This window comes from Lagopus muta, chromosome 10 (genome assembly GCF_023343835.1).
Source record: "Lagopus muta isolate bLagMut1 chromosome 10, bLagMut1 primary, whole genome shotgun sequence".
In the NCBI taxonomy this organism is placed as follows: domain Eukaryota; kingdom Metazoa; phylum Chordata; class Aves; order Galliformes; family Phasianidae; genus Lagopus; species Lagopus muta.
In genome coordinates this window covers 5,386,737-5,411,526 of record NC_064442.1, presented here as the reverse complement: position 1 = coordinate 5,411,526, position 24,790 = coordinate 5,386,737, and the positions used below count along the sequence as shown (strand labels likewise).

General features: G+C 41.1%; 1 protein-coding gene across 8 annotated transcripts in view; it reads left to right on the top strand.

Moving 5' to 3' along the window:
- Window positions 1-24,790, top strand: part of MCTP2 (multiple C2 and transmembrane domain containing 2) — a 142,232-nt gene that overhangs the window by 40,982 nt on the left and 76,460 nt on the right. For all 8 annotated transcript variants that reach the window (XR_007379170.1, XR_007379171.1, XM_048956634.1 and 5 more), the window contains 8 exons: window positions 4,110-4,213; window positions 5,015-5,542; window positions 9,548-9,607; window positions 10,592-10,700; window positions 20,219-20,361; window positions 21,125-21,201; window positions 22,409-22,520; window positions 24,670-24,705. Coding sequence is in view for 6 of the 8 variants with exons in the window: in XM_048956634.1 (XP_048812591.1) it covers window positions 5,024-5,542; window positions 9,548-9,607; window positions 10,592-10,700; window positions 20,219-20,361; window positions 21,125-21,201; window positions 22,409-22,520; window positions 24,670-24,705 (1,056 nt within the window). In the remaining 2 variants the exon portion in view is untranslated. The remainder of the gene's footprint in view (window positions 1-4,109; window positions 4,214-5,014; window positions 5,543-9,547; window positions 9,608-10,591; window positions 10,701-20,218; window positions 20,362-21,124; window positions 21,202-22,408; window positions 22,521-24,669; window positions 24,706-24,790) is intronic.

Genomic DNA, 24,790 nt, shown 5'->3' with positions numbered 1-24,790 from the left:
AAGATCAGGTATTTACCCTGCACTGCAGGGCATGGATGCAGGAAGATAGATGTGTCTCACTTGTTGTATATTGTCATGTACATATCCAATACAGTGACCCTCTCTAGCTTGTGTGGTCATCTCAGGTGAAAGGCCTTAAGCCCACCTCAATCAGATTTCTGTTTTGGACTTGTTTTTCTCTGCAAAAGAAGCCCCAGTGCTTGAAGTTCTTTATGACCCAAGAGATGTGCAGATGTTTTGTGGCTTTGTTTGGATGTACAGATAAATATTTTCTTATCTCTATGGCAGTCGATGCTTATGGTTAAGTACTGCATTTCCAAAGAAGCAACCAAAAGGAGCCACTGCAAAGAAGAAAGCATAGGTTTCTTTTTCTGAAGTCATTCTGCTCTTGGTTGTAGTGGTTCATACAGGACTCAGGTACTTTGCTGGAATAACAGCCCGGAGCGTTTAGTTGTTGTTTAGCTAGCAGAGAGCTGTTTCCTCATCTTTTCTTTTCTTTCTTTTTTTTTTTTTTCCTCAGGGAGAAATAGTTTAATTTCTGGTTACCGGTATTTGTAGGAAAACTGTGATTAGCTTTGTAAATCATGTGATGTTACATTTCATGGCAGTGCCTGCCAGGCAGGCAGAGACTGGGGTGAGCACCCTATGGCAGAATCAACAGAGATTATATAGCAAGGGAGTTCCATTATTATCATCCAGTGTGAACATATGGTAAGATGTAGGCAACTGAAGAACATCTTCCTAACAGCTTCTAGCACGTCTTGCTGGTTTCAGCTATTGAGGGTCTAAATGTTGGCTAGCATTTAGTTGCAGCTGAAAACACACTGATTGACCCATGCGTTGTGATGATCAACGGCATGCAGACTGACCCAACTTCTTGACTTCAACCAGGGAAGTCAGCTGTGCACAATGGTGCAGCCTCCAGATCTGTGGAGGTTGTGGTGATGGCATGCTTGGCTGCACTCAGATCTATCTGCTGGCTTTGAGGGTGCATCACTCTGGCAGGGAGTGTTTCAGGAGTGTTTCAATGAGCGCTGTGTACTTTTGACGTGCAGAGTGTGGTTACTTAAGGAGAAGAGCAGGAATGTGTTGTGATTTCCAGTATGTAAATCAGTTTGGTTTTGTGTCCCAGTTCTGGCTTCCCGACAGGACTGTAAGTGAAGCTGAAATACAGGATGATTTCTCTATATTTGCAATAACTTTTGAAATCTCTCTTGGAGCCTCCTGTTAGAATGTCTGAAGAATGCTTTCTCTCTGAATATGGTAACTACTTAAGGGAGTAAGTAGTGTGTGCTACTGGGAGAGGGAGCAAAATGCATTATTTTAAAAAAAGGAAAAAGTAAACCAGAGGGCTGTGATCAGAAGGTACTTAAGGGAAGATGAACAGCTAGAAATACTCATTATATCAGTCAGACGATGTGCCATTACCAGTTGTTATGTCATTAATCTTTTTTTTTCCCTAGTCCCCATTGGCCCCAAAAGAGGAGATGAGGAAGCAAAAGAACAAGATGTAATAAAAATGACAGGTGCAGTCTGGAGTGGTCTCTATGAAGGAAGGGATTAAAATACTCTGAGCCTCTGAGATTTAGCAGCATATTACAGAATACACTGAAGAAGATAGGCTAAAAAGATGTTTTTTTTTTTAATTTATTTTTTTCTTGCATAAGAGCAAGGAGCCATTCAATTAAAAACAACCAAGTTAACATTGATAACAGGAAATGTTTCTCCCTGAATGATCATTGTTTGCAGCTTTTTGGTACAATGTGCCATTGATACAAGGAAGGAATAGAGGCTGTACTTAGAGCCTCCCCATGGGTGCTTAGGGGCTATTTTGGAGATAAGCTTGGCACTGAACTTCTGAGATGGTGGAAGGAAAAGGAAGAGCTTCTGGCCTATGGCAGATAAGGAGTATGTGAGTGAGCAACGCGTTGACATGGAGAGTGTGCTTTTACAAGAAATGGGCGCAATTTTTCTCCACAAAATTTGTTTTTTATTGATGCTGTTCAGTGTGGGAAAGAAAAATAGAGGAAGACTGATGGAGGAAGAGAGAATGGACTGGATTTATTAGCAATGCAATTCCACGTTCAATAGAAGCAACAGTTGTGCAAGTCAGCGTGTGCTTTTTGGGCATGGGGTACCTCTGGATCCAGTACCAGGTTGGGTTGTGTGGTGGTCCCCATCCCTAACTTTGCCCTGTTCTCTCTGGGGAATGAGTTTCTGCTCTTGGGGGTGATTTTGTTTGTTGTTGGTTGTTTTTTTTTTTTTTTTTTTTTTTCCCTGCATGAAGTGGGGAAGTGAAAAAAGTGCCAGTCTGCATCTGGCAGATGTCAGACTGAATTTGCACTTCAGACTGTATTTGTGCTGGTTTTCTCTAAAACCAGGACACTTGCTGTTGCAAAATAATTTTTTCATTTGTGCTTTACAACAGTCATTTGGATTAATTTGCTCGTCATGACAGCGTTTATAAAATGAAAGTGCCAGTTACAGCAGGAGTGTGGGTGTGTGGATTCAGGGGTGGAATATGGCCAAACTTCTTGGCAGTGCAGGGTTTGGCTAAACAGCTTCTCTGGCCTCACTTCAGGCATCCCTCTGCTTTCCTTACACAGCAAGTACTGCCAGCACTGCTTGGTGGCAGATGCTGGAGCATCTTTGCTGCTGTCCTGGAAAAAAAAAACAAAAAAACTTTTTATGTTTTTTTTTCTCCTTTTTTTTTTTTTTCTTTTTCCCTCCACCATGGTTTTCTGCCCTGGGGAATAATTTGCTCATGGTGGGTTGAATGCAAGTGGGACTCATACTGTGTGGTCCCTGCGTGCAATCCTTGCTGAGTGGACTTGTGTAGCATGAAAAAAACCTAGAAGAATGGAACCACGTAAAACTTACAGGAACTGGAGTGCTGCTAGGAAACAAAATCTCTAAGCAAACAGTAAAAACCATAGCAGTGGGTCGTCAAATTGAGGAGGGTGGAGAATAACAGGAAGGGAATGGGAAGCAGCAAGAGCCTTGGGAGGTGAGTGTTGTGAGCTGGGTCCTGCCTTTATTTACGCTGAATTCACTTTGGCAGGTTTTGTGCATGTAGATAAACAACATAGGGAGTGCTGGCATTAATGGAGTTGTTTAAATGAGTCCCAGCAGTAGTGTTTCATAATGTTTTGTGCAAATGTTTGGCCTAATGATTCCTCTTATGTGATAAAATGCTACCAGGGAGGCCTGTAACTGCTTTATGAATTTTTTATCTAAAGAGGGAAGAAAGAGGAAGCTGTCAGCCAAGGTGAGCAAATTGAGCTGTGTCTCCAGTGAACTTGCATGGGGATCTGGGTGCTTCAGCATTGGTTTTGCTTCTCAGAGATGCTGTGAGGAAAAAATAATTCCGGTTTGTCCATGTGTGCTTTGATGCTGGGCCTGACTGCAGGAGCTAGAGATGAAACTACTGTGTTTAGCCAATGTATGTATACCAGCACACACTCCTGTGTGGACAAACTCTGAGACTGATGAGTTGCGTGCATGTAGTGCTGTAGTAGCTTATTATTTTTTGTATTGAATATAACTATTCTGTAGCAAGCAGTATGGATGAGAGCATCAGTATAGCAACACAGATGGAGGCAGGAGGGATTGTATAATTCTATGATGATTGTATAGTTTTGGTTGCATAACAATGCAGGAAAATAATTTTTTGCAGATGCCCAAACATTGCAAGTATGGTGAGGATAGTCATAACATAATTTAAATTAGTTCATAATGCAACCTTCAAATTAATGAAATGTAAGAGTAGATGTCTTAGAGAGCAGACAGTGGTTTCTCTATCTAAATTCATGCACAGTTGTATTTCTGCTTTCTGATCATTCTGATGTTTTCCTTAGCAATCAGGATAATAGTGGATTACGTTAATTTTGGTAAACTGTGCAGTTTGTTCAGCTGTGTGTATTTAAATGTATTGTGGGCTTTGTAAGCAGCAATCATGAAGTTAATGAGTATACATTGCTATTGATGCAGGTATGTGAAGTAAGCTGTGTTACATGTGTCATCAGAGACTGTAAAAGAGCAGATCTTGAGGGTTTCATTAGCATTTTTCTTAATGAGTTTGGATGATGATTCGACTTTCTGCTTTTCAGAATAAGGATGGTTGTTCATCTATCAGCCGCGGAAGACCCTGTCCGTGAGGATATTCCTGTGCACAGAGGCATCCGTTTGACCTTTGCATTACAATGCAGATTCAGTGAGTGATTTTGGTTTGAATCTTTTTCTCGGCACCCATCAGTGTTGCAGGTATAGATGAGAGATGAGTCCACCAGCAGTTTTTCAGAATCTTTAATTCCTTCTGTTCGTTTCTGTCCTCGTTTTCTCTCAACCTCCTTCTTTATGAGGAATATTACTTCTGCAGAGGCGACTTCCATTGAGAACGCTTTAACAGAAGAGAATATTTTGAGGTCTTACGTGGACTTTCTGATGTTACATCAGGAGTCTCTTCTGCCTCGGTCCCTTTTTTTTTGTGGAGCTGATTTTTGTGTTGCTCTTATCCACCTGTAAGTCATGTAGGAACTCTCATAGCTTATGAAGTAGCAAAGAAGATGTGCATAGCCTGGAAAATCATCATCAGAAACTGCAATGTCAGCTTTGCCACCTTTTTTTGTGTGCTAGCGTTATTTTGATTCAACTCCCATCAGTAAGTTTTGTACAGAAACATTTTGAAATGGGATTAATCACCAATTTTTTGCCAGTTGGCACTTGGCAGAATAATTGAAACAGTATCTCCTTGTAGCAGTCATAAAACAGAGGACAGACATTGCATTTTAGTGTAGGATTAATTACTTGTTCTGTTTTCCCCCTCAACAATTAAACCTACCTACCAGATTTCACTGGGAAGCACTTACTAATACTTTGTGGCATGCTTTCTTTTTACCCCTTAGAAAAATGACTGAAAGTTTTAAGATGATGCAACATGAATCATAATCTTCAACTGCTGTTTGTTCTCGTGATTGACTTGCCTTCTTCCTACATTCTTTTTAATCACCCCCAGGAATCACTGATGCTGCTTTGTACCAGAGGCATTGCTGAAGTTCCATGTGCAGCCATGGACTTGGAGAAACCATCTGTCTGGGGGTCCCTGAAGCGGAGGACGAGGCCGTTCCTGCAAAACTTAAGCGTGAGGAAGACGAAGAAGAGGTCGAGCAAGATGGTGGTGAGCAAGATCCGCTCCCTGGACCGACGGCTCAGCATGTCGGTGCCTGACATGCTGGAGGTGGAGACTCTCACAGAAGAAGAAACAACCTATTCAAGCACTCAGATGCTGTCCAGTGGCTACCCCTGTGGTGCCCCCAGGCCTATGGTGTCTCTGAAAAGAAGGAACTCATCGATGAGGCCAGAGGGAGAGGACTGGCCGTGGCTGCAGGCTTCAGCTGCTTGCACGGAGCCAGCTGTGGCCCACTTGGATGTGCCTATGGCAGGCAGCCCTGTGTCCGAGGGGAAGCGACCGTCCAGTGATGACTTCTTGGAGCTGCTGCAGAGAGCCCACCTGAGCACTGAGCTGGCAAACGAGATGATGGAGGTAAGGGGCTGGGAATTAGCCACACTGAGCAACCGTTGTGGGGCTTATTTGAGTGGATTATAAACGGATGGAGAAGGGCGCCCTGTGCCAGGAACGACTAAGGGGGAAAAAAAAAAAAAAGAAAAGAGCATAAACCAACCATGATATTATGATATTCAGCTATCTATTCTGTCAGTCTGGAGCAGCAAAAAAAAAAAACAACATCTTTTTCTCACCACCCTTGTGGTCAGTGCTTCTGTGACAGTGCCTCTGGAACTGGAGGATCCTCATCTAAGTTGTCCTGAAACAGTAAATCCTGCCTGACCTGAAGTGGGGAATCTGCAGGTGCATGATGGTTGTCTGAAACATTTTAGCCAGAATTTGTTTTGGTTGTGTTGTGTAAATGTATCTCTTCCAATTGAGTTATCATTAGAAAGGTTAGATTTTGAGCTATGTTTCTAGGCCATTTTCCCATAGTTCGACTGTCACAGGGATGGCAGATTTTGTCATCTGAGATGCAAAAATGAAAGACATATTTTGTTGTAAAGCTCTCCTTTGAGATTGGTGATTTCACAGGCAAATTTATCTTTTGAGCTCTGCATTCAAAATCAAGGGAAAGTGATCTTTGCTGGTAGAAAACCACTTGTTCTGCATCTCAAAGGTCTGTGCATTCCTGTTGAAGCAGAGCTAGCACCGGCCTGCTGTGATGCAACATATCCCATAAGTAGCCAGCAACTGTGGCTTCTAGTTACTAAATTTTAAACTTGTTGGCTTGCTGGCTTTCTGTTGTCTTTCTGTTGTCTGCATTAAAACTAGCTAAAATAGTATATAACTTTATTTCTAGGAGTTGGACTCGGTGACCCCTGTGGGTCCTTTCTAACTCAGGATATTCTACATTTCTTTGCAGTACCTCATATAGTGGCATCTCAGGTTAATCAGCGTATACAGCTGTCTGGAGACTATGGGCATGGTGTCATTTTAGGAGTTTGTTTCCATGCTGTTGTAACGGTATCAGCAATCCTTTCCTGCTGTTAAAGACCAACAGATTCTGAGCTAATATTCATTGAGTGTATTTGCAGCAGAGCCAAAAGTAATCCCAAAACCTGCTTGACTTTGGGTGAGCTAAGTGCTTTAGCAGAAGGTGGCAATTGTGTAGTGATGGGATAGATTAACTTCAGGATGAGTTTCCTCCAGATGCAGAGCAATCTGTCTTATTCTCTGTAGCATTAAAATCAATCCCAGTGTACGTGTGTGTTTATGCATATAAACATTTTAATATTTAGTTTCATACCAAACCATTGCTCTGTGTGAATACGCTGATTTTCTATCTGTTATCTGCCTCCAGTAGCAACTTTTAAATGCAGAAGAAGATGAAGCAAGTGAATGTAGAAACAGATAAGGAATACTAAAATCAATCTTTTCATGTTTAGCTCTTCTACGTGACTGAACAGGCACAAAATCTGTGCTCAGTGTGCCTCAGGTTGAAACAGCATGTTGCATACCTACTAGTTGAAGTTGCTGTAGAGAGCACAACAATCAACTCATTCTTTTGTGAGCAGCCTTTACTGAGCAGCGAGGTGTAAATCAAAAGGAAGGCAGATCCCTGGAACAAAACAAACTAAAAAAAGCAAAGATGTAGGTTGAGCTTTTTTCCCCCTGAATTGCTTGTCACATGCCACCCACTCATTTCCTGGTTTCCTTTGGTCACCCAGTAGCATGAGATACTTCCTGAGCTTCACGCACGAGCTCAGTGTGGAGTTGTGGTTTTCAGTCTTCTAAATGCTCAGCATGGAGCTGACAGTGCATGGGGTATTCCGTCGTCAGCAAAGGTTCTCCTACATGCACCACATATGAATTTGCTAAGAGATTTACTTACTTTATCATCTGTTGCAGCAAGTTAAACAAATTGGAAGGGTGAAGGAGTTACTGATGTAGCCTTTAACCCCTGCCTCATTTGCTCGGGTTGCAGATGAGATAATGGCATTTCTATGGACACTTTCTGCCTATGGTCATGTATCACTGCTGCAGTGCACTAACACCATTTCTTCATCTTCTAACACTTGCTGTGTGTCATTAGCAACCCCAAGCCCTGTCCGCCCACTGATGCACTTGATGAACTTGTGCTTTGAATCATTCTTCCACACCAAACAGGAGATGGTAAAGATTGTAGCCCAGTCAGGAGAAAAGTTTGGTTGCTTTGTATGTATTCTTGCGTGTGCTGTTGTTTTACTTTTGTACACAGACACATTTGGGACTATGACCCACTTGGTGGATGTGGCCTCATTTGCTCATATTTAAGTCTCTGTGGTTAATTAAAATCAAGATTTCAGGCATATATTTTCAGCTGAACTTTCATCTCTATTTGGTGATGTTGTTGCAGTCAGCTACCTAGAATAATAGCACTTTACACTATATGAAGATAAAATGAAAAAAAAAAAAAAATGTAGTTTTGATTCTGTGTTTATGCAATGCAAAACAAGCTGTGAAGCGAAAGTATTATCAGTAGCAATGATGGTGCCTGTAGGGGATTCCTGTGAAGCCAAAGATTACTATAGAAGTACTTGGTTTAATGCACACAAGTGAGATTTTATGCATACTAGTCAGGATATTCCAAGTTAGGGTTCCCCTAGCAGCTGTAACTCAGCTCTGTTGTGCAAGGAAACTCTGCTGCTGCTCTTTATGATAATAATTTTTCTACTTCTAATGTGTTTCTGCAAGGTGGCCAAGTTATGATTACTATGGGAACCATAATGTTAAATTTCGTCTGTCATGCGAGTAAAATTTTACTTGCAGTACAGAAATATTGTGCTTCCTGATATGTAATGTATGTATTCGGGGACAGGGAAAGAATAATTACATAGAAGCTTGTATTTATTTTAGCATGTCAATATATCTCGGTTTTATGTGTGATCCAGAAGCTGCTTCTGTTTTTCTTTGTATGCTGCTCAACTCAATGCAACTCTCATCAGAGAGGCGTGGATGCTACCACACTGCACGCAATAGCATTTTCACATGGGGATCAAATTCCACTTTGTGTGCGTTTCTGTAGAGTGAAGTGGTTGTTCTTACAGTAAATTCCTGCATTTGAATGGACTGCCATTTGAATTTGAATGTGACTGCCCTGTATTAAACCAAAGAGTTGCCCCTGCATGTAGATCCTCTTTGCGTGTAGATCCTCTTCAGTATAAGTGACGATGGTAGACTATCCTGGAAGTCAAAATATCATCAGTGGTGTCCTTACTATGGAGTGAACCCCTTGTGTGTCTGAGCAGTCTAGACACCGTCCCACGATAGCTTCAAGTTTTTGTGTGAGTCAGTTTTAGGTGGAAATGTTTGACTTCCTCTAACGTGCTCTAATAACAATCGTTTGAGCCTTCCAGTTACTACAGAATGTGGGGAAGTACACATCCAGCATCTTTTTTCCCCCTTTCCCTTTGACTATTTATTGTTATTACTGCTAGTATTTTTATGGTCTTTCCATCCCTTGGAGTTACACATGTTGTATACGTGTACAGCTGAGTTACTGAGTATAAACCAAATGTTTAGAGGGTTCTAAGTCAAAACACACAAAGGGGATTTTGTAAGATTTCGTCTTACAGAGGAAACTTGAAGATGCAAGAAATTAAATTCTGTCCAGGAATATGGGTCAGCATTGCAACTTAAACTGGTGAGTCACCAGATGCAGTAACCTTCAGGCATCAGGAGTTTCTGTTAAGGACTTTCAGCACTGGAAGCACAGTCTTCTACCGTGGAGAATTTCTTCCAATCACTGGAAGCAAGCACTTAATTTTTAGATCACACTGAAGGTCACATTAAGTGTGCAATCACTGTAAAACAAGGAAAAAAAATTCCCATCCAAATTATTTGGTAGCCTGTGTGCAGAAGTATAAATGTTTTAACAAATAATTTAAATGGTTGCGAGGGTTTTCTTCACTAATATTAAGACTTTAGGGATATTAGGAGAATTTTCTTGATCCTTATGTTACTGTTGTCTAATTCTTTGTACTTTTTGTTTTTTTTTTATAGGAATGTGGAGGAATGGATTTAGAGTCGTCAGTATCTTCTCAAATGTTTGATGACCAGATGGTAAGTTCTTTAACCTGATCAGACTGTTTAATGGAAACAAATATTTTTAGCTTCAGGTCCTTTGCTGCTTTGCTTCTTACAGATGAAAAATAAACAGTAAACCACCAAAAAGAAAATCCAACAAAACAGGCAAGATGGAAGTGGCAGTGCAAGACACAAATATTTTAAATAGAGCGTTCTGTAATTTTGTGAAGTGTTCTGTGGTGAATAACTGATGAAAGTGTCAGCTTAAATACTCAACCAGTGTCCCAGTAATAAACTGCATCACAGTAAAGACTTCAAATGCCTTAACGTGGATAAAGGGTTTAAGAAATAGATGACAGCTTTATGATAGTGTGAAGAGGCATTGACAGCTGTGACACGTGCTCGTCATGTGAAATGTGTTTGCTGTTTCTGAAAGAATTTCTTTGCTTTTGTTCTCTGTTAACCTCCTCAGGGCTATCCAGCGGCTGCTTTCACCAAACATGCCAGTTGGATGGTGGTGGGATGTGGAATATAACACTGGCAGGAACTCTGAACAAGAATTACTGAGTTTGCTATGACAAAACTTTATTAGTAGCATTGCCCACTGCTGCTTCTGTATCTTCTAGAGCTGTATAAAAACAGTCTGCTCAGAAGCTTTATGAAGCCTGTACATCCTCACGAGTTCATTACCTGATTGTGAATGTGCAAGGAAGAGGCAGCTAGAAAAATAAAATGCACAAAGTTTCTAGGATTTGGAAATCCTGTTCATGCATTTATGATGTTTACTGTCACAACCCATTTTCAGGTGTAATCCTCCTTGGCTTTGTGAGTTTACCTGACAGCGATACTTAGTTATTTACATAATGAAGCAAAGTCTCAGAAAAACATCTTTATTTCTTCTCCTGACAAGTGCACTGTAAAGGTTTCCCCATTGAAAGAAGGTCTGTGAGAACACCTGCTCTGTTCATGTGTCTGCCTGGTGAGGCGTGCAGCAGGGATTGATTTCTCTGTTCATTTTAGGGTGCAGAGGAAGGAAGTGATGGTTTGAGCCACCTGCCCAGCCCCTTTGCTTACCTGCTGACCATCCACCTGAAAGAAGGCCGAAACCTGGTTATCAGAGATCGCTGCGGTGAGCCACACCTTTTGTCTGCTTCCTTTTAAGAGTTGCACCACTGTGCTTTCTTTCCCTGACTTGAGTTCTGCTGCACTTTGCACCGTCAGCTTCTTTTCTTATCTCTGATGCAACAAGCTGTTGACTTCTGTCCAGATCAGAGCACTCAACACCTGGGTTTGTCCACCTTATATACACAGGGGAGGGAGCTGCCCTGTGTTTGCTGCCTGATTGTGCAGCTGCAAAACCCCTCCCTTGTTGTAATTAGTACCTGCAGTCATTAATCTTGAGAAGTTCTAATTAAGCTTAAAAAAGTAAAAATTTTGGAATGTGATAAATGAAGTAGCGTGCTCTAGGAGTGCTTTTTGGGTTATCTGTGAAGATTTTAGTGAAAGGGTAGCTGTGAGAGTAGGGGTGTAAACCAAATCTACCCCCTGTCTAACGTCAACTACGATTTGAGATGAAGGAATAGGGTTTATTCATACAGGTTTAAAGGAGATAAGCTTGAACTAGCCATAGGCTTGTGAGGGTTTGCATCTGGAAGAATCTGTGTGGGTTAATTAACCTCATATGGGTGCTTGCTTTTGGGATTTCCATCTTCTGTTATCTCAGTTAACTTTTTCCATGTCTTCACCAAGCAGTAACTCTAGGCCAAGCATATGCTACATTTTCCCTCCTAGCTTCCAGCTTTTGGAGGGAGCGAATGAATACTTAGATTAAGATCATCACTCTTCAGACAGAAGCACGTACTTCCTGACAGCATAACAGTTGATCAGTTTTACTAGCAAGCCTCACAAGCCAGAACACATCCAGCTGTTTCTACAGAAAAGATACTATAAATGAGCAATTCCAGTAGAGGAGGACTTCTGTGGAAGACAGAACACAGTTTGCTCTTGGCTGTGGCTTCCTGCATAAGAGTGCAAATGCTTTGACAAAGCTTTGTACAATGGTGAAACAGCATAATCAGGGGGAAAAATCAATTTGGGTCTGTCACTTTTGTGGCAGGTGACTGTTCATTTAGAAGACTGTGAGGTGGTAAATAATTCAGTAAAATTCTTGCTTTTTTATTTTCTTTAAATGGACATTGGGATGTGGAGGAAATAGTGACTCAGTAATTATTCTTCAGGCACAGTCATGTTGGTGGCCTCTTCAGGAAAACATACTGGTGATGCCCAATGCTCATCCATATGGATCTGTGCTGTCCTACTGGTTACTCAGGATCTTTGTGAGATATGTAGGTCTGAGCTCTAGCTGCTGGTGGTTTTGCAGCGTGTTCTTATAAGTGGGAAGTTGTTGGAGAGATGAGCAAAGCCAACGTGAGGAAACCTCAGAAAACTTGCGGGCTGGGAGAATGTAACTTCCCTTCTTTCCCTCACTGTGACTCCAGATATGGCCGCTGAGCTGGGGTGTAATAACCCACTCCAATAGTTTGACTATAGGAACAAGCTGCTTGCAGCCAGTGCATCCTTCAGCCTGGTTGTGGAGCCGGGGCTGGAGGCCAAACCGTGCTCATTCATGTTTTGGGAACAGGAAACCCCCAGATCTAACCAAGCAAAGCTGTCTGACGTGGCTGTGTGATGGTTTCAAACCCTGTTCACCACGTATTCTTTTAATGTGCAGCAGGGTTCTCTAGAACTCTGCAGTGGGTAAATGCTGTGTTGCTGTCATGTGTTTTAGTGTGGGTATTGGGGGGTTTGAACATCCTCTGGTCAACGAACATCATCCTCTGAACAACTGCAAAAATGCTCAGGTAGGTAGCAGGGATGTCAGGCTTTGTGAGTAGGAGTTCAGCAGCGTTGGCTCACATACCGTGGTCATACTTGGTGGTAAGTGATAAGTGATGGAAACGAAAGGACAAAAAGTTGTCATATAAACCACAGAGCCTGAATGAAGAGTGCATTACCAGCATCTTCAGCTTTAGATCAGTTTTGTAGATTGCCTGCATTTTTGGTTTTAGTCATTGCAGTAACAGCAATTGCTTTGGGGGGAAAAGAGACTTTGAGCAGCAATCAAATCCATTGATGTATATTTCAGGAAAGCTTTGTGTTTGCTCAAAGAAAACTGCACTTGTGTGGTGCCCTACCCTGTTCTCACACCTGCACTTTTGCCCTCGATGTAAACTCCCTGGCAGCTCCCTGAACAGCTCCTGCTGAGGCTCAGGGGCTTGCAGAAGCAGCAGAAGCCTCTCCGTGTGTCCCTGCTGCCCTCTGCTGCCTGTTTGCTGCCTTGTCTGCAGCCTCTGCCATCCTCAGGGCAGAGGCTTCAGTTGCATTGGGCACTTTAATACATGTGTGTAGGCATGTATTAATCTAAGGTGTTTGGCAGAGAAAATATCTTTTTGCCATTGAAAACAGCTGTTGCTGGATAGTCCTGGTTCTTCTTAGCAAGTTCATGTCTTTCCCTGAGTTGGCTTGTTACACATTTGTAATGAAGGCAGTAATTGCACTTGGCTGTGTGAAGGTGAGGAATGGTTCTGCTCTAAGACTGGTGTGACTTCACTTTTTCTAAACCTTGCAGATACTCTTCTGAACTCTCACTCACTGCATACTCTTTTAGGGACGTGTTTCCTTTGGTTTTACTTAGTCAGATTTTTCTCACTCTTTATTTACCTTCATAATATTATCTGTTAACTTCTACTCCTTGCTGTTTTTTTCTTCGCTTTTTGCCTCTCCCACTGTTTTTCAGCTGTCGTCTTTATGTATCCAAGCCAAGGGAGGAAAGAACTGTAGAGCAGGATCTTGACTTGGTAGAACTGAGAGATGCTCCAAATATATCCCTATCTTGATCAGTGTTGCAGTGTCCTCTCCTAGGGGCTCACTGACTGTCAGCTTTCTTGGAATCTGGTTTATTTGCTTCTCAATTATGCTTCTTGGGGTACAGGCCACCATGGCCATACACTAGAGACTGCCTAAGGAGACAGGAAGGTGTGCTTGGAGAGTGGTAGTGGGTACATTGTGCCTCATGGCAGATTGCGTGGGTCCTCCCCTATTTACAGCTGCAACTAATGAACCAAACACTGTGAATGCATGTGGATACCAACCCAATGCCAACATTTTGCTTTTTGTGCACTTTGTGTAGTGTTCTTGTTACTAATAACCCAGGAACGTAATGGTAATGGTGAGGAGTTTGTGACTTGTGTAGTTTTAATACTGTAAATGGTAACAAAGCAAAATGCGTTTTACTATTGAAATGTGCATATCTGGGCAACACTGCTCAGTTGTGCAGGAGCAAAAATTACAGTACGTTTTATTTGGCTTTGACAAAATATTAAGCACTCTAAGCCACCAGTTCCAAATATTGTTAGTTTGTTGGTGCGTTTGGTAGCTTTATGGCCTCCTTGAGTGCATTTCTGTGAAGCTCACGACTTCCAGCTCTGTGTGCTTTGAACTGGGAGGAGGTGGAGCCTATTTCTACTTGTTCCTCCACTTTGCTTTGGCAGAGGGATGCCTGATGTTTGTGTGACTTGGTCTAACAAATTCTGAAATGTCACAGTCTCTTCTGGCCCTGGGATGCTCTGGCTGTGTCTGTTATTATCTGTAGGACCAACTGGCTCCACAGGACAGCTTCATTGTGACACCGAGCAGCAAGATGGTGTCACAGCTGCAGGGAGGTGTTGCCTTCCTTCTGTTGACGAACTCCACTATACTACTGCGAAAAAAAACCAGATATTTTTGAGTGCATTTAAGGGTGAGAAGCTCGTCATGCTTCTAAATTCCATATTTTCAGGCTTGGAGTGTATGTTTACTTCTGTTACACGCTGTGGTTATGAGAAATACATTTCTCAGATGTGATGTCAGCTGGTGAATCTCTGTCGTTCTCTTTGTTTTTCCTCAGTTGCGTTGCTCTAACAGATTTTTTTTTCTCTCTTTTCTGCACAGTTTTGCATTTTCTAGATCTTTACAAGTTCTTTGTACCCTGGCAGTCCTATTGCATTTCTTCCTCTCGGGTTTGATTGTTTCCTGCTGCTACGCTTTGGTTTTGTTCTCATTTCTTTTCTTTCGTGATCCAGACAGTAGAATGTGGGAAGTGACTGCACAAAGGGAGCAGTGCAGGTTGCAGGAGTGCAGAAGAGGCTGTCTGCTTGCTGTCTGAATCCCATCATCTCTGCTCAGAGGGCAGGCATGAGACAGCACTGTGCCCTCACAGCCCACAAAGCCAGATGTATCGAGGCTTCATCCAAAGCTGTGGCCAGCAGGGAAGGGAGTTGATTCTGCCCCTCTACTCTGCTGTGAGACCTCAGTACAGAAGAGAAATGGACCTGTTGGAGCTCATCCGGAGGAGGGCCACAAAAATGACCCAAGGGATGGAACAGATCCACTATGAGGACAAGCTGAGAGATGGGGCAGCCTGGAGGAGAGAAGGCTCCAGAGAGACCTGAGAGCTGCCTCACAGAACCTAAAGGGGCTGAAAGAAAGCAAATGGAGAGAAAAGGGGGCAGGATAGCACACATTTCCTTCTTTAAGCACCAACACACCTGCTGTACACCTGCACCAGCCATAGCTCTGGGCTGTCTCCTGCCCAGCTCTGTGGTGGTAGCAGTGCTGGATGGCTTTGCACAAGACTTAGGGGTTTGTCGGCTTGCACAGAATAAATCCATTGTTTGGAAAGCAAATGCTCAGAGCAATTAGGCTGAATCACTCCCTGCAAACACACTGATTAATTTAAATTCTCTCTGTTTTCAGGGTATCTGCAATTAGATCATTAGCTCTTCAGATTTATTAATTATTCAGATGTATTAGGCAACTTTTCACACTTCTTTTTGAAAGGCTTAATCATGACTAATTTACAAACGCTGTGGATTTGAATGGCTTCAGTACTCATTTTTGATGTTTTCTGGGTTCTTGCATGGCTCTGCATACAGCAGCTCGTGCTGCAGTGGTTTGTGCTGCTGCGATGAATCCAGTTTCTGCAAGGATTATTTTTTTAACTATCATTTGGAAATATCCTTAATTTTACCTTTTTTTTTTGTTTTTCTTCACGTACAGATCTGCATGCATTCTTCTCATATGTTGTTAAGTTGTTTTGGTTTATTTTCCCCTGGAGTGTATTGGTGGTGCTTGTTTTCGAGAAATGTTTTGTTTCCGTCTGGTCACTTAAAATTTGCTGTGCACGAAACTTTCCAAAATTATCTGGATTTCCTGCTTTCAGATTACATGTTTGTTTTTTTTTTTTCTTCTTCCTGATTTCCCCTTTAAGCCTTGATCTCAGCTATTTCACTACAAGGACAGTGGTTCTCCATTTAAAGAGTGTGTTCCATTATAAAATGTCTTTTACTACTTGTTGTAAATAACTCCAGTAATTCTATTTCTAGGAAGATTATAAGAAATCCATTCTTTACGTGCATATAAAATAAATCCTTCATTTCCTTCTGAAGATGCAAATGTAGGATTTTAACCAAAACTTGAAATGGTCTGGGTAATGTTTCACACTGTTTTTGCTTTGAGCTTTCAGGATTTTAACGCAACTAAGTGGTAACTTTATTTATGTAACAAAACTTGCTTCATATGCTATATTTCCAGTAAGTTTACTGCTGTAAAATGGAGTGTGGTTTGAAATCATATGGGATCTGGTGTTATTTTTTTTTCTAATTATGGATCAAAGGTGTATACTGTTAATATGGCTGATGTGGCACATCTCTTGCTGGCTGCTAGAGGGCAGCAGTATCCATTTAAAAACGCCATTAACAGTTTCTTGTGCCGCTGAACCTTGTCCTGCTGCTGTGTCTCAGCCACTTTGGCTCACAGAGTTTGCTCAGGTTTTAGCTGGGGCTCGCTGTGCCTGCACTTGTGTCTTTGTAGTTGTAGTGGGAGATAAGAGAGGCAAAAGAATGGAGGTGAGCATCCCTTTTGATATGTTCTTGCGCAAAAATAGGTCTAGCTGATAGAATGATCAGCTGGTTGTTGTTTGGAAGTCATCCTTTCTTTTTTTTCTTTTTTCTGCTAACTGTCTTGGTTGCCTTTGCTGGGGGGTCACTTCTCAAAAGTATTTTTTAATGGCCTGGCTTCTTCAGAGTATTTTGAGCACCTGTTTTGTCTAATAGAAAGCTAAAACATCCTCCTTTTAGATCAGTTTAGATCAGTTCATATCATAAATCACCATTCACTGATTTGAAAAGCTTTACTGTTTGGATAGACTGTAGATTGTCCTTAATTAATAGCATTTAATAGATGCAAATATCTGTCTGATCTTGAATCCAGAAGGCTTCAAACCTTGAGCTCAGCTGCAGTTGACAGTAATTTGCAGCCTGTGCTATTCATCCCATCAGGTATGGCTACCCCACCTGCCCTGCTTCTCATCCCCCGTCTGCTTTTACCCTGCACTGAACACCTGAAAGCAATCTGGGGCATCTTAAAGACCACCAGAAGTAAGTGACCCAGGGAGATACAGCAGCATTGCCAACACTATGTGAGGGGAAACCTCGAAAGTCTCAAAAGGGGCTGCAGTGCCTTACCCACTCCATCCAGCCTTCCTGCCTAACTTGATCAGCCCAAAGAAATGCCTCTGAGCCCCGGTACGTGTCCAGCTGCCACGTCAGAGGTTGATGTCCATCTGCCTGCTGGCACAGAGGTGCCATTCTGTCATTTGTAGGATGTCAGAGCCGCTCTCCTGCACTGCTGGCCCTGCTCCCCTGCCTGCCTAGTTGAGACGTTACCCCTCTGACAGCCCGACAGCCAAGCGTTGCCGAAACCCATGCCCGCTCACAATTATTTTCCCTAACAATTAACACCGCACTAACTTGACACCTTTCCCTTGTTTGGCTTTTGTAAGCCATCATCCCTTTTTCTATTAATTCCAGGCATTAATATTTTCTTTTGCGCAAGTGCCGCCGTTCACCCGTGAAACAGTTTGAACATTATGTAGCTGTCAAGATAGCGAGGGATTACCCAGTGTGCCTTGCCGGAGTAAGTGACACCACTGAGGCCCGGGTTTGAGATGTTTATTTTGAGAGTAAGCTGACAAGCATGAAGGCCTGATCCCAGTGTGGCAATCTTATTTAATTAAAGGCCTCTTTTTTTTTTATTACAGCTTTTTCCCCACTGTTTTATACATATATATATATATATATATTTGTATGTATTCTTTTTCCTCTTATGTGTGTTTTTAAAAAGAAAGACTGCTAAAGCCTAATTCACATGAACAGCACCAGACAGTCCTTCCCCCTCTTTTTATTTCCCTTTATTAATGATCTGGAAAGCTTTCAGAGCAATAATGCAATTAGGATGCTTACTTAGATATGGTCCTCTTGCTTCCCATCCTTGGAGAAAGGGTTTCGTGCTGGCAGATATTGAACTTGCTAGCTGTTTGCTTTCTCCAGCTTCTCCTTTTCTCTTTTTAGGTTTTGCCCTCTCTCATGGGTTTTCAGTGCCAAACCCAGTTGAGTTACAGCCACAGACCTCCTTCAATCCTGTTCATGCTTTAATTTCATCAATTGCTTTCCTTATCTAAGCTGGTTACTATTTTGTGGACAGGATAGGCTCCGGACGTCATTATTACTGTTATTGTTTTTGAGCGTGCAGTTTCTTCCTACCCATCTTTTCTTTTCCTTTTAAAGCAGAACGGAGTTGGGATCTTTGGAGCTGGGAGAAGCTAACACCCCGGAGCTCAATGATGTCATTTCTCAACCCGTAAATCCTCTGAGGGCCATTACCCACATAGCGGAGCTGTGTTTTATCTTACTATTTCCATTCATTGTGTAAAGCGTGCTGTTTCTAAGCCGTGTGCTTTATGTGGGACTTCAATCATAGTTTTGATAGGTATCCTAGTGGAAGGTCTACTCCTAACCTGCTAAAACCAATGAGAAGCTGACCTCTGACTTCCCTGGCCTTTAGATCAGCCCTTTGCTACTAACATGTCTCAGAGGAGAAGGAAAAGAAGTTTGTATTTGTGTGTGATGTTTTTCCCAACAGAAAAGTTGATTTCAGCAGTTACTATTGAAAAAAAGAATCGTTTGTGGGTAGTATTTGAAATCCAATCAGTATTTTCCTTCTGTGAATGAAACACCCCTTACGTGCAGAACTGGACAGGGCTCTGTGATTTATCACTTCTGAAGTGAAAGCAAAATAAAAACTTACTATAATTCTTAAAAATAACTCTGTATATTCCCAGACATACCATTCTTCTTGGTATTTACTATTTGTTTCCAGATAGTATCGTAGGATCGTTAGGGTTGGAAAAGCCCACTAAGATCATCAGGTTCAACCATCCTCTCGTTCCCACCATGCCCACTGCGTCCTTGAGTGCCAAAATAGATGCTGTTGCTTAGCTATTTTTTCTCAAGGCTGCATCTTTCTTCACATAGCATTGATCATATCTTCTCATTCATCACCGGTGGCTCTTCGGTGACCTGGGAGGACACATTGAGATTATTTTTGAAGCTGTGAAGTCTGAAGTTGTGCCGGCAGCATCGCTTTGAAATGAAGTGTTTGTGGTGGTGGCTGCACTGGCAGCTTGCAGTGCCCGGTGTGGATGCATCTGTTGGGTTAGCTGATATGGAACTGTTAGCAAGGGAATGGAATTCTAAATGTAAAGTACAGTGCAGACAATATTGAACATTACCGATAAGCAGCACTTGGGATTGGTTAATTGTAAATGATGCTACACCTCAATTTTATTCTTTCACTTATTGGCAATTGTGATTTTTTGTAGTCTGTGTGCCTTACTAAATCAACCATCTAGTTAAATATTTTCCATACCTCACTCCCTCTTTTTTTTTTTTTTTTTTTTGTTATCCTGCATAGTGATTGGTGTTAGTGCAGAAACCATTGGTTTAATAATAATAATACAGTTTCCCTCTTCTCTTTTTTTCTCTGACAGTTGCAAGTCTGTCTATTGCTGCCGAGTGGCACGAGCCTCACGGTCTGTCTATGGACATCTGCTTCATAAAAATAGGGGACATTATTGCCATGGCAGGATGTGCTGCTTGGATTAAAAAACGGGTTACCTGAGTATTGTTGGTTTTCTTTATAGAATCTGTTCTCCATGTGATTCTATCCTGAGCTGGTGAATAATGTCAATATTTTTTTCAGCGGAACTTCAAATTTGGATTTAAGCAAATGGGCAAATGACACCAGTGATGAAATCCTGATGGGTGTTTTAGCTATTGTTACTGGTGTCCTTGGCATTCCTATCCAGAGTTATAATGCCTTTTAGTTTTGGTTGGCTATTTATTGTTTCAGGATCACATTTTCTCTTTTACTGTCTGTGTTCCTAATTGGCCTGTAAATATTTCTTCATCCTTGTTTGCTCTTTACTCAAAATACTAACAAAGATACTGAAGAATAATTAACACTCCATAAGAATAATAAGGAAGAGATCAAATAAACTATGAAGATGTTGCTGTCTGCTCTCAGAGAACTTTCTGGTGATGTTCAATTGATTTCCTGTACAACGTAGAAATTTCTATATATGCGTGTGAATGCATATTAAAACAAAGACTATTTATTGTTGTTGTTAGGTATGGTTTTTATTAAATTATATTTTCAGACTGTGGGTTTACACGGGGGCAGTGCTGATCTATTTCCTTATAATTATCACAGGTACAAGTGACCCGTATGTGAAATTCAAGCTGAATGGGAAAACTCTATACAAAAGTAAGGTAGTCTACAAGAACCTAAACCCAGTTTGGGATGAGACTGTCGTGCTGCCTGTACAAACCCTCGATCAAAAACTCTGGGTCAAGGTAAGTCTTGGTTTTTAATTCTGTGTAAGATACACAAATATCTTTCTAAGCCAATTGTTTTCTGCTGTAAAAACCTGGCGATTATTTTATTCACATAGTAGCATCGTGTAAAACACGATCCGGTTTAAGGGTTTCAGCAATTTCAAATTAAAATGCATGTATGTCTTTTCCAGATTTCACTTGAACGTTTTGCTTTCATTCACTGAAAATTCAAGTTGAAATGAAATTCCTTGAGTGAATATATTTAAGACTACAGAGCTCAATTCTGCTGTAACTTACCTTGCTTGGGCAAACTCGGTGAAATCAATAGTGGTTTCATACGCTCATTTTAAGAGTGCAATTTGGCTGGATTGAACAGAGTTATTGCCTGGGATGCAACCGTGACAAGTAGCAAAGCCTTTTCTCATTATGAGTACCATTACAGTTACCAGAACTGCAGGCTACCAGTTGTGAGCACTAATTGCTAAAACATCTGTAGCAAAAACTACCTGATGTTGTGCAGCGTTTCATCATAGAGCATAAAGGAACAGGCGCAGTCTGTAGCAGCACACATCTTTGTTTACATAACATTAAGATGATACTTTGAAAACGCTGTTTAAATATTTAGCTAAAAATACAAATTAAAGCAGGGAAATGTAAAATTAGCCCTGAATTATATTTCAGCTTTGATCTGAAAAGCCATAAAATATCTGTTCTTCTATCAGCTGGATAAAACTGCCTTGTGATGTGAACATTCTAAACATCAATTTTGTTTTGTCACCAGGTGTACGATCGAGACTTAACCTCTTCTGACTTCATGGGTTCGGCATTTGTAGTGCTCACTGAACTTGAACTCAATAGGTAACATGATTATTTAATTAATGTTGTTATTGCACTTTAATTGAGGGACGTGATAAAACAATGAAATGCTATAGCTTGGAATTTATCTGTTTGTGGAAACATTTTCTGACTGAAGGGTGAGGAACATGGTTCAAAAATGAGAAATTAGCTTCAGATAAATCCCGAATAGGCATGGTTTTATCTGGCATTATGTACTGGATTGCAGTTCTACCTGGATGGAGCCCTGGACAGAAGAAGTTGCTGTTTTTGTACCTTGAAATAAGAACGAGTTTCTATATGCAGGGATTATTTTTTCTAGCTGCGCCAGAATAATTTATGGAGGTGGATTTATGGCAGAAGAAAGGGGGTAGAAAGCTGAGAACCCCTCACGAGCCCCCTGTAGAGCAGGGTGCATTTTTCTGCAGATTATTTGACTGGGGAGTGGTTTGCCTTGCTGCCGGCGAGCTCCCCCAATTCCATCCTCCCCCTGCAGCCACCCAGCCCTGCTGCATCCGCATCTGGCCCTGATTTAGTGCAGAGGCAAAGCCCTTCGCTTTTGTCTACTGCTGCTTGGTCTGAATGTGAAGCTGGAAGCCAGGAATTCAAGTTTTATTTCTCTCTTTTATACTCGCTCACTGTGTGACTTCTTTTTTTCCTTCTTTTTTTTTTTTTTTTTTTTTTTTTTTTACTCCCTGTGCGGGTGTATTATAGCTCCCATGGCTGTTGTTTGTGTGTTTCCAGAAACATTAATGAATTTATCTGTCAGATAGTGCCACCAAGTAAATGTCAGCATTACCGTTTTCAGAGAGGGAACTGAGTCACAGAGGGAGATTAAATGCACGTGGAGGTAAGGTAGAATACGTATCCCGAGTCAAGTCTCAGCCATTAATGTTAGAAAATTCACTTGGATAAGTTCCTGTCACTCTTCCTACCTGAGAAATGGAGGCAGGAGTAACTTATTTCAGCTTGTACCCACATCTGAAGAAATGCAGGTAACGTAATAACATCATGATAGGACGTGCTATTAAAAGGGTTGTGCGTTTTGTCAGGACCGTCAGCAAACCCTTCAGACTTCCTGCTTTCATATTTAAACTCAATATTGGGAATTCAGACAAGAGGCTGAAATTTGCACAGCTCAGACTGACCTTTAGGAATGAACTCGAGTTAACCGAAGACAACAAATCCACATATTTTCTTTTTTTTTTTTTTTTTATTCTTTTGCTTGTAGAACTACTGAACAGGTTTTAAAACTGGAGGATCCCAACAGTTTAGAAGATGACATGGGAGTGATTGTATTAAACTTGAGTCTAGCAGTCAAGCAAGGAGACTTCAAGAGAAATGTAAGTGGCTTAGGAAATTAAATTTATAGCTGAAATGTGTTGAGGTGGGGGGGGGGGGGGGGGGGGAAGGACCTGATCTAATCTGATTTACTTCGAAATGCCACCTTTATTTTCATCTTCAGAGAACTCTATATTGAAATTGATATAGATGATGGCTTTAGGGAAAAAAAAAAACAACAACCAAAAGACAACAAACAACTCCATACGTAACTGAGTAATAGATGCTTAGACATCTGTAGCTAAATACTTTTGTCTTGTAGTTGTGAAGTGCACTGTGTCAGTGCTCTCCATGTATCATGTGCATGTTATCTTCCACTCTTGCAATTGCTATTCCAGAGCATGCTGTTTTCTGATTTCCATCAAAGAGCTTAGATTTTAACACCGAGAAAGAGCCCAACGTTTTGAATGCAATTCTTTTCTCTCACACTACAGTTCATGGGGGGGAAAAAAACAACAACAACAACAAAAACCAAGCAAAGAAAAACATCTGAAAGTAGGGATTTAAAATCAAGATTAAATTGCTCCAATGCAGCAGGAAGAACACACTGGCTGAGAGGAAGAGATTTCTCATAACAACTGATTTTGCTACACAGAATCACAGAATCACAAGGTTGGAAACTACCTGCAAGATCATCTAGTCCAACCACCTTCCCATTCCTATTAGTACCACAAGCTACTAAACCATATCTCGTAGCTACTGCTACTGAGTTTCTTGACTCAAGTTCACTTGAACTTGGTTCCTGATGCTGAAATATGGTGCAGCTTTGATGCTAAAAAGACAAAAAAAGAAAAACAAAACTGGGCAGATATTGTGAACAACTCAAAGCTGATGATAGTTTTAAAATTTCATGTTGTGCATATGTTGAATTTGTTGTTGTTTTAAAGTTCTAAGATTACTACCAGTGTTGGATACAGCGTACCATATTGGTGAACTCATGTTGCTCCTGTCCACAGAGCAGCTTTGCAAGTGGTGGGGATAAGACACAATTTGGTATTTTCTTAGACCTGGTTTTCAACCTAGCCTAGTTTTAAATATGAAACAGAAATATAAATACAAAAATCTTTCTACAGTCTTCTGTATAGTCTAGTATGGAAGTTGCTGTTTACAGCACACTGAATCACAGGTATGAAATTACAGTCTAAACGGGATTAGTTACAGAAATGTGTTTCAAAGGGTTTGAAAGCAAACTGAGGAAAAGTTGACATGGGATGCCTGCTCTTCAGTAATTATTTTTCAGATTGTTGCCTTTTTTAAAAAACATGAAATTCTCTGTTTATTTTATGGTAATTGTACATTTACTTCTACTTTGGTATGTGATTATTTAAAGACTTAATGACGTCAAAGCGCTGTTGCTGTATTTGTATGCCTATGTTATAAGACAGTGGCTTCAATCCGAGATGTGAATTCCCCAGTGAGCTTGTACAAGACAGTGTTGTTGGCAAGTGTCACTGGGTTAAAGGAAGGGGTGAAGCAGAAACATAGCATCTTTTGGAAAAAGTAATTTAGCCACAAGAACCTTTGGAATTCTTCTGGGATTTTTAGGAAGACATGGAATAAAGTGGACTTAGCTGGTGAGACAGAAAATACGTTGGTTTAAAGTAGAGGCTTTTGGTACTCTAGGGTGCTTAGTTAACATTCAGAGTGCGGATGATAGAAGAGTTGGTGCACACTGTAATTTTTTTTAAAGATGATGTTTTAAGCCCTCGTATTTCAAATGCAAATTGCTCAGCCATTTCCACTGGAATCAGAATAGTGAAATGGCTCTGTCCACATTAGCACTTAACAGCAAGATGATTCTTTTTTTTTTTTTTCTTTTTTAAATTAGCTTACTGTAGAACCAGATGGCACCAAAAGTATAAGCCATGTTTCTTACTAATGGCTCTCTGTCCCTCAGATTATTTTTCCTGATTTTTTTTTATGTCCTCTTATTTTTGGTGCAATGCAGGTATTTTGAGTTTTTGATGGTGCTGTGAAGGAGGAAGGTAAATTAATGCAGTAGTAGATCCAAGCCCTTCTCGTTAATGAGCTTTTCCAGTAAGTTTTATAAGCTGATGTTTGAATTACTTTACTGAACAACTTTCCCCATTTTATTCTTTTGTTTCCCCTCTCTTGGTTCTCTTTGGTACAATGCTGGGGATTCCCGAGCAGAGATGGTCAAGTCGGAAGAAGAGATCTTCATCCAAGGTAATTCATACTTTTTCTTTTCAAAAAGGTCTGTTCCCCAGATCTTTGTGCTCTCCTCTGTAACAAACTGAAAAGCATCATAACT